The 13026-nt window shown below is 49.5% G+C and overlaps 1 protein-coding gene across 8 annotated transcripts in view; it reads right to left on the bottom strand.

Moving 5' to 3' along the window:
- Positions 1–909: 909 nt before the first annotated feature.
- Positions 910–13026, bottom strand: part of ATG13 (autophagy related 13) — a 62184-nt gene continuing 50067 nt past the window's right edge. For 5 of the 8 annotated variants that reach the window (XM_030918450.1, XM_010371073.2, XM_010371074.2 and 2 more), the window contains 8 exons: positions 11923–12021; positions 11063–11173; positions 10510–10646; positions 7542–7656; positions 6868–6945; positions 6532–6648; positions 5906–6034; positions 910–3183 (listed from right to left, as the gene is read on the bottom strand). In XM_030918450.1, the coding sequence (XP_030774310.1) occupies positions 3106–3183; positions 5906–6034; positions 6532–6648; positions 6868–6945; positions 7542–7656; positions 10510–10646; positions 11063–11173; positions 11923–12021 (864 nt within the window). In that variant the 3' untranslated portion in view covers positions 910–3105. The remainder of the gene's footprint in view (positions 3184–5905; positions 6035–6531; positions 6649–6867; positions 6946–7541; positions 7657–10509; positions 10647–11062; positions 11174–11922; positions 12022–13026) is intronic. The other 3 variants (XR_748814.2, XR_748813.1, XM_010371080.2) reach the window with 3 other exon arrangements.

Below are 13026 nucleotides of genomic sequence, written 5' to 3'. Positions count from 1 at the left end.
GCCCGCCACCTCGCCTGGCTAGTTTTTTGTATTTTTTAGTAGAGACGGGGTTTCACCGTGTTAGCCAGGATAGTCTCGATCTCCTGACCTCGTGATCCGCCCATCTCGGCCTCCCAAAGTGCTGGGATTACAGGCTTGAGCCACCACGCCCGGCCTAACCAGCCCTTTTTAATCCTGGGCCTGGCTTCAGCATGAAGGCGGGTGGGCAGCAACCCAGACAGCAGCTGTCCAGTTCTTGTCAGTTCTCTTTTGCCTCTAGAACCACCTCTACCTCTGGGACCTTGGCTCCACTAATCAGCTCCCTCCCCCAACTATGGGCACAAACTAGGAGAATTAGGAGGCGGGGCTGGCCCTGGCCAGGTTGAGAGGCCTGCAGCCCCACCCCCAGGAGCCAGACAGGACACATCCCCCCGGGGCTCTTCTACTCTTCCTGGCTTCTCATGGACTGCCAGTCAGATCAAGGCAGCTAACAAACTTGCATGGACCTTTAAATTCCTGCTACCTCTCTTCTGCTTGCTCAGCCACAAATCCCCCGATGGCCTGAGAAGCCCTGCACTCCCTGCCTCCCACTGTTGTTTTTCCCTGCAGGGTGAGTTCTGTTACATAAGAGCAATAAAGAGCTGATGACAGTGGCCTACATTTTATGGAGATTTTACTATGGGTGTATTTTAAATGCATTCTCTAACTGAATATTCAAATACAAGCCCCTGACAGGGGACCAGGGAAAGAGAAATTCTAAGAAGTTTCCTGACCCGTTTCCAGGGTATACAGCCGCTAAGTGGCCACACAGACACTGAGGTCTTTCTGCACTTTCCAATGCACCACTCTCCCTTTTCCCAGACCTGCACTGGGGCAGGGGTGGGGAGGAAGGGGTTACGAGGTCTTCAGACAACCTGCAGGACAGGAGGCTGTGAAGTACAGAAAAAAATTTATTGGAAATCTCTTGAATACATTTTGAAGTGTAGCTCAGTATTTCCAAACAAAGTAGGTTGGAAAAGTTGGAGGAGGAGGGACTCTGCCACCTGGAGACAGACAGCTGGTCCCAGCCTTTCCCGGGGGTGCTGCAGGAGTCAGTCTAGGGCTTATTCCATTTATGGTAGGGCTGAGGGGCAAGGGCCGGCCTTAACAGTTGCTTTACTTCTCCCAGGCTCAGCCCAAAGTTATGGCTGAGACTCTTCACAGATGGAGCATTGGTGAAAGGCTGCTGCCACCTGCAGAGGCCAAAGATTGCTGCCTGGGACAATGGCTAGTAGGCCTTTCCATGCAAGGCCTTGGAAAGACAGCAGTGGCTAAAATATGGGGGCATTAATAACTTACCAGGGGCCTTCCCCCTTCTCAAAGCTGAGGCCTTGGTGATACACCTGGGCCTGGGTTCAGCAAGCCACGTGTGTGCTCTGGGCCAAAGACAGGAGGGCCAGTTGGCTGCTGCTGCTGCTGAGAACAGTTCTCCGTGGCAGCAGCAGCATGCAGAGCTTGGGTCCCCTCCAGAGCCTGCTCCAGTCCTCAGAGGTCAGCCTTGTAGGTGAGAACAGTGTCACATGCAGTTTACTAACAAGCAGTTGAGAGCCACCTGCTCCACTGAAGCACAGCTGCTGCCAGTGAGTGCCCCAGGTGGGCCAGGAGGAATGGAGTAAGCCTGTATCTCCCTGGCCAGGACTACCAGCAAGGCTGGGAAAGGACAGATGGTAGGTGGGTGAGGCTAGACACTGGACTTACTCAAGTAACAATACCTGAAGGGTTAAGTCAATCATATAGCCCAGCTTTGGTTTCTGAACCAGGAGCTAATCCAGTTGGTAAATCCCAGGGCAGTGTACAGACCCTGGGTTAGAGAGAGGTGTAGCTAGGCCCAAGCAGGAGAAGGAAAAGCTCCACAGGACAGCCCCAGGGATCAGGAACAAGTACTCCAGCAGTCAGGGAAACACACACAACATCCCCTAACCACCACATGTGGCCATCACATTTAGCACCCAGGACTTCCTGGCTGCCAGAATGGAGTCAGTCACTCTGCAGAAGCTGTGGGAGATATAAGGCTCTCACCAGGAATATGCAGCTGTCCAAGGTACAGCCTGTAGTCAGTTCCAGTGCAGCCACGCTGGGAGGTGACTTTGCCCCTGGCCGGCCCTCTTCTTGGATCTCACTGTCTGTATGGTGGGAAGGAAGATCCTCGCAGCAGCAGCCCGGATTCTCAAGAACCTCCAGAAGAGGTCTCCATCCCAGGAAGAGCCCTCCACCTTCTCCAAGTGAAAAACAACTCACCTCAAACATATTTTCTCTATAAAATATCTGGTTTCTCTGAAAAGTAATAAATATTTACCATGTTCTATAACCAAGGAGCAGCAACGGGGGAAAAAGAGGAAGAGAACTTTGCTGTGACTCCAAGTGACAAAATCCTAGAGATTCGGGGTTCCATTTTTATCTCCTATGGAGCTGAGGACCTGAGCACGGGCAGCCACCAGGGCTGCTCAGACCCTCCCAACCTTCAGGGGTGGGAGTGGCTGGTTTTGGAGTTCTCATCTTGGGCAGGCAGGCCTGTCATATTGCCAGAAGTACAGGCATTGGGGCAAGAGAGGGAGGAAGAGGGGAAGAAGAGAGAAGGAAGTAAAGAGGACAATAAAGAGAGCCAAGGGACTCCTTCCTTCTTCCTCCTGGCACTGTCTCCTTCCTCTTTCTGCCTCCACACCAATCTCTTGGCCACCAGCTGGAATGTCAAATAGTGGATGGTAACAGCAGGCAGGGAAGGGGCCAGCTGCAAGGCAGGCCCAGGCAGGAGGCCGGCAGCAGCAGGAACAGGATGACATCCTTGGGAAGCAGTTGGTGATGGGCGGGGCACACGTGGATGGCCCTGCTGAGGGCTTTTTCGTAGGAAGGGTCTTCCCATCTCCAAGGCTAGCACGTGAGTCTTCTCCAACTGGGCACTGGGCTTGACTGCCACCACGGAGTCTCCAGGAGGTCTAAGAGTAGGGACTTCTGGGTCCCCATGAGAGAAGCCAGCCTCCCTTCCACCTGGCTCAGAGCAGGATGAGGGGTGGGAGCAGCTAATGCATGGGAGGCTGCCTGTCCTCTGGGGCCACAAAAAGGGGGTGCTGCTGGGACTTGAGGATACTTTTACTGCAGGGTTTCCACAAAGGCATCAAACTCGCGGACATTCTTCTCATGCACAGCCAGCTTCTCTGGTAATGAGTCCTGTACCGGAAAGAGAAGGAAGAGCCATTTATTCAGGCAGGGCCTTGAAGAGGCAGCTAGCCCAGTCCCCAAAAGGGGAGGAAGCAAGCAAGACAAAGTTCAGCCCTAGCTGGGCTGAGCAGGTGGGAGAACGCAGGGCAGCTGTGTACGCACAGGATGGGGAAGGGTATATGTATCAGGGCTTTGTGGGGGCTGCAGGGTTAATGGAACGGCCTTGGGAGTCCAAGTGGGTCGCACACTTAATGAAAGAGAAAAGGACCACAAGAGCGAGATGATCCAGAAATTAAACATGAAATATCCCTGGCACAGATCTGACTGACACTAGAATAAAACACCAAGTGTACAGCTCTACAAATTAAAAAGAGTTTACAAAAGATTTCTTCGCACCCTTTGCTGGGCATCAGGACCCCCTGGGGGAACACGAACCAGGTGGCCCCGCTATACTCCCGAGATTCTGACACAGCAGCAGGTCTGTGGTAAGGCCTAGGAATCTGTATTTTTTTTTTTTTTTTTTTTTTTTTTGAGACAGAGTCTTGCTCTGTCACCCAGGCTGGAGTGCAGTGGTGCCATCTCAGCTCACTGCAACCTCTGCCTCCTGAGTTCAAGCAGTTCTCTGCCTCAGTCTCCCGAGTAGCTGGGATTACAGGCACCCGCCACCACGCCCAGCTTATTTTTTGTATTTTTAGTAGAGACGGGGTTTCACCATGTTGGCCAGGCGGGTCTTGAACTGATGTTGTGATCCACCCGCCTCGACCTCCCAAAGTGCTGGGATTACAGGCATGAGTCACTGTACCCGGCCAGAATCTGTTATCTTTACACCAGCTGAGGAAGGGGTGAGTTACAGGAGGTTGAGAGAGAATGGTAAAGAAAGCAGCAGAGGAAAACAGACCTGTGAAAAGTTTAACTGTCCTAGAGTATGAACTATTAATAAAAATGTGTCTCTACTGATGACTAAATGAACAGAAGCTACATCTGCAGAGTTTCACCATCACAATTTCCTAACAGTAGGGGTTTAAACATGACCACAAGGGAGTCTGGGGAGTCTCTTGCCTCGGAGCTTATAATGTGGCCTGAACACACCAAGAGCTGAGGGTGGTTTGGGTGCAGCTTCCTGAAAGGAGAGGGAGGCCTCAGAACTGGCTATGGCTGTGGCACCAGTTGAGAGAACTGGAGCCACACTTTATTCCAAGTGCATGTCATGATACCGGGGAGTTTGGTGGTTAAAAGGCTAAATTGAGGAGCCAGATCCTCTAAGATCAAACAAAGCTTTGTTTTGCCTGGGTCTGTGTGACCATGAGCAAGCTAATCATTGTTGGTTTTCTCATCTGTAAACTGGGATGAGAAAATTTACCTCTTACGACTGTTGAAGATTCATGTAAAACACTAAGAAAAATGCCTGGCACTCAAAAAGCCTTGATTTTTATTTTTATTTTTTTGAGACAGAGTCTCACTCTGTCACCCAGGCTAGAGGCAGTGGCACAAACATGGCTCACTTCAGCACTGACCTCCCCAGCTCAAGCAATCCTCCTGCCTCCACCTCCCGGGGCAGCTGGGACTACAGATGTGTGCCACCACGCCCAGCTAATTTTTTGTACTTTTTGCAGAGACAGGGTTTCACCATGTTGCTCAGGCTGGTCTTAAACTCCTGAGTTCAAGTGAAGGCCTCAGTTGCTTCAGCCTCCCAAAGTGCTGAGATTACAGGCATAAGCCACTGTGCCTGGCCCCAAAAGCCTTGGTAATAATAATTATTACTGTATTTATTCATTTTTTTTGAGATGGAGTCTCACTCTGTCACCTGGGTTGGAGGGCAGTAGTGCAATCTTGGCTCACTGCAACCCCCACCTCCCGAGTTCAAGCGATTTTCCTGCCTCTACCTCCTGAGTGGCTGGGATTACAGGTGCCCGCCGCCATGCCTGGCTAATTTTTGTATTGTTAGTAGAGACGGGGTTTCACCATGTTGACCAGGCTGGTCTCAAACTCCTGACCTTGTGATCTGCCTGCCTTGGCCTCCCAAAGCGCTGGGATTACGGGCATGAGCCACCGCACCTGGCTATTACTGTATTGTTATTACTGGGCATGCTTTTCTCCTTAAAGCAAATCCAGGGCAGCTACCATAGGATCTTAGCATCTATTTAGGAGGTGTTCATTCCACCTCAAAGAGGGACATCTCCTGGCATGGGGCACCCAAAGTTTGTGGCTTGTGCAGGGCACTCTTCTGCCCCTCAGAGGCAGGAAGAGGAAATGCACGAAGCAGAGATGGGGTCATTATGGTCAGTATCAGGACATCTGGTCAATTGTGAGAACTGCTAGATGACGGAGTGAGCTCTCTGAGGAAAGGGCAAAAACACAGACACTCAGGACCTCACAATCTCCTCTGCCCAGTACCACTGGCATCTGCCTGGAAAGCTAAATAGCTAATGCAAGGGCTGTCAGAGCAACTTGGCCTAGTAGCATCTGCAAGGAGAAGACGTCAGGCACAGAACAACAGGAGCATGTAAGTAATGCTATGAATGTGCAGAGAAAGGAGGAACTAAGCTCAAGCAAATTCCAGATAATGACTGCTGGGCACAATGCAAATCTCAAGTGTGATCAAAAGATAATGGTCTAAGTATGTCTCTTTTCTACTACAGGGAAGACAGAAGGTGGTAGGCCTCCTAGGCCTGTGGCAAAGGAATGACCATCAAGTAAGGATGCACTGTGGTAGAGGAAGGCTTTTCCATACCAAGTCTTCAGCCATGGACTGTGCTCCAATATCTATGGAGAGGCTGCTCAGCTGGGGGGGGTTCTGAAACTCCCGATAGAAGGTCCCCAGGTCCATCGGAAGAATGTCATCTTTAGAAAAAGCTGGTTTCTTCAAAAACAAGACAGACTCAGTTTAGCTTGCCTTGAACCACAGAGGAGATAAGCTATGAACAAGTCTTTCCTTCTAGCAATTATCAAAGAAAAGGTTCTTCTGGGCTTATCTTAGGGAGAGAAATCTTTACACTTTTCTCTTCCAGACTGTTTACTTCTAATGCTGGTAATAATATTCCTCTTCACTAGTTAAGTTTATGTCCCCTTTCTTCAAACTCCTTGCCTAGGCACGAATAGGACCTAAGTGGATATCAGTGGAAAATCTCCATTTATAGTTGAATTTCATTATGAATTTTAACCAAAGGCGTGACACAAAATGCCTTGTTGTTTATTGGCCTCCAAAACGTCTCCCCAGACCAGGCTCCACCTGTCCATCCCTTCTGTCTATACCAGCACATCTGATCCCTATGAAGGAAATCTGGAACAAGTGCAGTAGTTGCTTCTAGGTCTAGTTCCCTGGGACAGCAAAGGTCAAGGAAAGTGATGGCGACTTACAAAGTCTATCATAACAAAGTCATCATGGGTATTGCCACTGCTGCCCCCGCTGGAGCCATCTGAGTGCAGGCTGCCCTGGAGAGGAGATTCAGTCTGTGGGGAATCTGGAGGATTCACCTGTTTCATAGCAAGACAGGGTTAGGGCTGATGCTGTGACCCAGATTCAAGTTACTGTAAACAATCTGAAAATTATGGGAAGAACTTAATGCTGGCTACTAATCCATAAGCCGAGGAGCCATGGTTTACAGTCTGTGGGGGATTAGTGTGACTCTGGCCCAGGAAGAACAATGACTACCGCACCATCTACTGGGAACTCGTAGTCAATGGTGGGCTCACCATCGGATCGGTATCCTCCAGTTCCAAATTCTTGGGAGCAAACATGGCAAAGGGTATATCCAAACTCGTCAGGGTCACCTGAAGAGACACAGGAGAAAAGCATTCATGCCTGCCCCTCCTGCAGTGTTCATGCTTCCTTCTAGGCTGCCACAAGCCTAGAGGTCCAGCAAGTTCGCCCACCTATGCTGACTATGTTGCCCCTCAGGCTCCTGCCTTGTTAGAGGCTCCCCAAGCTCCCTCACCTCCCTGTCTCCCATCACATACACCCACAGCATAAACAAGGGTTGGGGTCCTGAGGACCCTGGGAATTCAGCATTGCAAGCCTGCCCCACAGTCATGCAGTAACAATGTGCTTCACTGGCCCCGCTGAGGAGGAGCCTCCTAGTTCAATTCAAATAAGGCCGAGGCAATGACGCAGTGTTGTGTTTTTGTACTAAATGGTATCTAGGTCTAGTCTCCCTTTCTTGTAGGAGGCCTTTAAAAGGTCACAGAACAATAGTTCTTAAGTTATTCTGGAGAGGTGGCACAGGTTATTAATATTAATCCTCTTCACAGAAAAATTTACACACACATGCAGTTTTGAGATATTAATATCTCAGGTTAAGAAAACTGCCTGTGGGGCCTTACTCTAAGAACTCAGACATTCTCACAGGTGGCAGTGGCAGGAAAATCACCTGATTAATGGGTTTGTTGACAAAAGCCCCCACTTTTCGGACAAAGATGGTCTCCAAGACATCATGGGGGGAGGCCCGTCCCTCGCTGCTATTTGATACAGTTTCAGTATCCTCACTGGAGAAGAAAGGTTAAGTTAGTACTCATTCTCAAACCACAGCAGAACAACTTAGTTCTCTATAAATCCACCATCTGGTGGGGCTGTGGCTTAGGGTAGGAGTTGGCCCCCACTGGCCCATCAAGGGGAGATAGCATTACGTGGTCTGGCTGATGCCACTATTGCCCTGCCTTTTGAGTTGATTGCAGAGGGCTGCACTTCCTGGAACTACTAAAAGTTCTAGCTTTTCTTCTTTAGTTCCAAACTTGATTCCTTAGCTTGCCAGAGCTCTCTTCGCCCTTGACAAATTGCCTGGGCTAATGTTCTCTGGGCTCCCTGCCATGTTTCTTCCCCTCTCCTCGCCCCCAGTCATCCCTCCCTCAACTAAAGGTCTTTGAATGACACATTTACTTTGGCTGCTCCCACTCCCTCCTTCCCCAGCCCTTCAGACTGAAGCTGAGTCCGGCACAGGGGGCCCTAAGCAGCAGCAGTGGGGGCCCATGGCTGAGGCTGCCAAACCAGCAAGCAGCAAGGGTTAGGAAAAGTCCTCTGGCCAAAAACAGGGGTTCAAGGTGGGCAGAGGACTGTGCAGTCAAGTGGCCCCTGGGCTCCAGCCAACAGGGAGGACCTGTACTGTGCAAATTTTGAGCTCTTATGACCTCCATTTAAGAATTCTCACACAACAGGGGCCTTTGTCTTTACTCCTGGACATGTCCCAAGAGTCAAGGCTCAGAAAACTAGAGTATAAAATGCCTTTAATCATCTAACAGAGGGAGAAAAGGGAGAGGACGGAAGTTTGAGAAGACAGAAATGACACAAATTATTTTTCCTGATGGATGGCACACACACAAAAAAACTTCCTAAATGACTTCCTTCCCACTTTACCGTGGGAATGAAAAAAAAAAAAAAATCAGGAATTTCTATCATGAGAAAGTTCATTTAGAATGTGAGGGGGCAAAGTAATCTCATTATCTCTGGGGACTTCAAAATCAAGGGAGGGTAGGGCAGGTCAAAACAGCCCATGGCTCCCCAGGGAGAGTGAAAGCATCGTGGAAAGAACGGATGGGGCTCTGGAGTCAGAGAATCTGCTTGCCCTCGTGCCCTGTGAGCTAAGTGAGCTCAGGTCAATCACTTAACCCTTCTGAAGGTTTCTCGTCTTTAAAAAAAAGCAGGCAGGCCAGGTGCGGTGGCTCAAACCTGTAATCCCAGCACTTTGGGAGGCCGAGACGGGCGGATCACGAGGTCAGGAGATTGAGACCATCCTGGCTAACACGGTGAAACCCCGTCTCTACTTAAAACAAACAAACAAACAAAAAACTAGCCAGGCGAAGTGGCGGGCACCTGTAGTCCCAGCTACTCAGGAGGCTGAGGCAGGAGAATGGCATAAACCCAGGAGGCGGAGCTTGCAGTGAGCTGAGATCCGGCCACTGCACTCCAGCCTGGGCCACAGAGCGAGACTCCATCTCAAAAAAAAAAAGAAAAAAAAACAGGCAAAAGTGGTAACTTTTGCAGGGTGGAAACGTAAGAACGTTCGCTTCGTATCTAATGTCTTCAGGATTTGAGTTCTACAGAACGTATTACTTCGGTAATCAGAAAATACAAAGCTTTACATTTTTTCACGAGGAAAATAGTTGTTCCAAAGGCTCTCCACGAGGCTCTTATGCAGCAGAAAAAGGAGATCAATCCCAACTACAACACAGACATACTGTGGCCCAGACTTCAGGGCTATGGTCAACAACCTATTCTGGGCCTTGGGGAATACTAAGGACTGACTCCAAGGATATAAATCTTGGGGTAAGAGAAAAACATCTGACATCCCCTTTACTGGATAAGGGTGACAAGAACTGAGCTCCTGCTGTTTCCTATTAGTACTGAAGTTCCAGGTCAGCTTCCTGACATCCCAGCAGATGTATCAGATTCTTATCAGGGAACTTCAAGGAGTCCACACTTTGTTTTTCTCTTTCTTTTTAAAAAATATATTTTTGAGGCTGGGCGTGGTGGCTCATGCCTGTAATCCACGCACTTCGGGAAGTCAAGGCGGGAGGATCACTGGAAGCCAGGAGTTCGAGACCAGCCTAGGTAACACGACGAGACCCCATCTCTATTAAAAACACAAAAATTAGCAAGGTGTGGTGGCACGCATCTGTAATCCCAACTACTCAGGAGGCTGAGGCAGGAAAATCGCTTGACCCCAGGAGGTGGAGGGTGCAGTGAGCCATGATTGCACCACTGCACTTCAGCCTAGGCAACCGAGTGACTCTGTCTCAAAACAACAACAAAAAAAAGGAAAAATAGGCCGGGCGCGGTGGCTCACGCCTGTAATCCCAGCACTTTGGGAGGCCGAGACGGGCGGATCACAAGGTCAGGAGATCGAGACCATCCTGGCTAATACGGTGAAACCCCATCTCTACTAAAGAATACAAAAAACTAGCCGGGCGACGAGGCGGGCGCCTGTAGTCCCAGCTACTTGGGAGGCGGAAGCAGGAGAATGGCGTGAACCTGGGAGGTGGAGCTTGCAGTGAGCTGAGATCGGGCCACCGCACTCCAGCCTGGGCGACAGAGCCAGACTCCGTCTCACAAAAAAAAAAAAAAAAGGAAAAATAAATTTTTTTGAGAGACAGAGTCTCCCTATACTGGCCAGGTTAATCTCAAAATCCTGGCCTCAAGCAATCCTCCCACCTCGGCCTCCCCCAAAGTGCTGGGATTATAGGTATGAGCCACCACTCCCAGCAGGAGCCCATGCTTTGGGCTCAAATGCCACGCCCCAGCCAGTGCTGAAAGTTACTTTTTACTGATACTAAATAAGCACGTGTGTCAGGGAGCCCAGGCCCCTGGCCAGTCTTACCAGAGACAGAGCCAACATGTGAACTCACCTACTGGAGGGTGTGGCAGCACAGTGGGTTCCGTCAGAAGGGGTGCAGGTTGCCAGTCTCTCCTGGTCAGCCTGGGCACCATGGACAGGCTGGTTGGAAGCAAGCGGTACCCCACCTTCCTTCCCAGGAACCATCAGCTTTGGGGGAAAATGGAAAGAGACAGTGAATCCTGGCATGCCAGGCAGGAGGGCAACCTCACATTATAGCACGACGGTATGTGCTTTTGACTTTTCCATCACCAACGCTGCCATCAAGTGGGCAGTAATCCCTGGATCTTTATCCTCTCTGAAACTCACTTAATGGAAGAAATGCACGGTAATGACTACAGAGAAAAAGGAAAGGGGGAAAAATCCTGGAAAAGCCTTCTTTCCTTTCTGAAGTCTAACAGGCACCTTCCTCTCAGAGAGTCACTAGGTCTCTGAAGTTACAAAAGAGCTTTGCTTCAGAATAGAGCACTTAGAACATATCCCTCTGCCTAGAGAGAGCCCTCAACTGCCTCCGGGCAGGGGAGGCAGCATTGGAAACCCATGGTCCTCCCCATCTTTAAAGATACCTGGTGAGGGTGTGTAGCATTTAAGCCAGCAGCAAACACTACTGGATAAGCCAGGTCAGCTGATCCAACGCCCAGGGCAGCAGGCTGATAGGAAAGGCGAGAGCTTGAGAGCTAAGCAAGAGAAAAACAAAGAGAAGAGGAAAGACAAGGAAAAAATAGGCAATTCCAGAGCGTGACAAACAAGAGGGCTCAGCAGAGAGATGAGGAACGGCTCCCGCCCACATGCCCACAGTGCAGGGTCCTGACGTGATAGGGTTAGGAACATGTCAGGCCATTATCAGAGGAGAAAACACAGACTTGTTTGTACTGGGACTGGGATTCCAAGCTGTGGAGCCTCCCAAAGGCCTCAAATAAGTTCCTTGCTCCCCATTTTCCCAGGGGCTGAGCAAACTGTTTCAGTGCTAAGCCCAGGAGATGTGTGGAGCACAAGCCTGGGCAGAGCTGGCAGCCAAAATCATCAGGTTCTCCAAAGTCATTTTATTCTCTCCTTTGTCCTGAGGCCCCTTTGAAACAGAAAGTCATCTTCTCTAATCACACCCTCCATCACCCCCGGGTATGGGAATATTGCTATTTATATTGAAAAAAGACAGAATACCAGTTGTGAGTTGTTTATTTAAAAATCTGATATAAATAACTCCATGTATTTTCACATCAATGGTAGGAGGAGGGGCAGATGAAAAAATTCACTATTTTGGGCTGCTGGGTCGTAGCTGTGTCCTATTAAAATCTATTACCAAGCCTCAAAATAATCCCAAAGAACACTCGGGACATTTAAATAACTACACCCTGTAATTTATTTACAATTTTTAAATAAAAGTATGCCATCTGATTATATACCCTTCTTCCCATTATGGACTCACTTGATGGGAAAAGGCCAGTCCTGCCATGGGGACCCTCAGGGTGTCCGTCACCACAGGAGTAGGGGTCTGAAAATGTGCCTTTGTGACAGTAAACACACACTGTGCACAGACACACACAGAGACAAGAGAAACAAAGAAAAGAAAAGAAAAGAAAAGGGACTTGAGAAAGAAGTGAAGAAACTCTGGAAGGGGCAGTAGTAAGAGAGGCTGGGACTGACACTGGAGTCAGGAGTGAAGCAGGGCGAGGGCGTGGGGCTGTCTTTCCAAAGGGACAACTTGGAAGGTCCCTACAGTGATGTTTATTTCAAGGCATTCCATGTATGCCTGTCACCCTGATGAGCAGCTAGAAAACAAAGCTGAGGTGAGCTGGCTACCACTTGGCAAAACAGAGAAACTTGAATCAACTATTGGTCTGTCTCTACTCAAAAAAGAGAGGAAGTCAGATAGCAGCTTCCAAAAGAAGGGCCTGACTGCAGATGCAAGGTGTGCTGAAGATGAATAAGGATGCGGGGCTTGTAATGTTCAACTGAAAGCTTTCTTCAGGAAACCCAGAATCTGCAGGACAGTTTCAAATAGCTGACATTTGCTGGCTGGAACTTTAAGAAGCTCAGATGCACGCTTTCCTACGTCATTCCAGGGAAGGCAAGTGGGTGTGCAGGGGTGTGTGTATGCAGTTCTTACAGTCCCTGGTGGCGTAGGTGAACCTGATGAAGTAAAATCCTGGGGCACGTCGAAAACTCTCATGATTTCAAAGCTACTTAGGGGCATAATGATTATGGTCATGATGATTATTTTGGGTCTTGCTGTTCCTTTTTTTTTTGAGACAGAGTCTCACTCTGTCGCCCAGGCTGGAGGGCAGTGGCGTGATCTCGGCTCACTGCAAGCTCCGCCTCCTGGGTTCATGCCATTCTCCTGCCTCAGCCTCCCAAGTAGCTGCGACTACAGGCGCCTGCCACCATGCCCGGCTAATTTTTTTTTGTATTTTTAGTAGAGATGGAGTTTCACCATGTTAGCCAGGGTGATCTTGATCTCCTGACCTCGTGATCCGCCCACCTCGGCCACCCAAAAGTGCTGGGATTACAGGCTTGAGCCACCGCACCCGGC

Source organism: Rhinopithecus roxellana, chromosome 15, assembly GCF_007565055.1.
Source record: "Rhinopithecus roxellana isolate Shanxi Qingling chromosome 15, ASM756505v1, whole genome shotgun sequence".
Taxonomy (NCBI): Eukaryota; Metazoa; Chordata; class Mammalia; order Primates; family Cercopithecidae; genus Rhinopithecus; species Rhinopithecus roxellana.
This window is presented reverse-complemented; position numbering and strand designations above follow the sequence as displayed.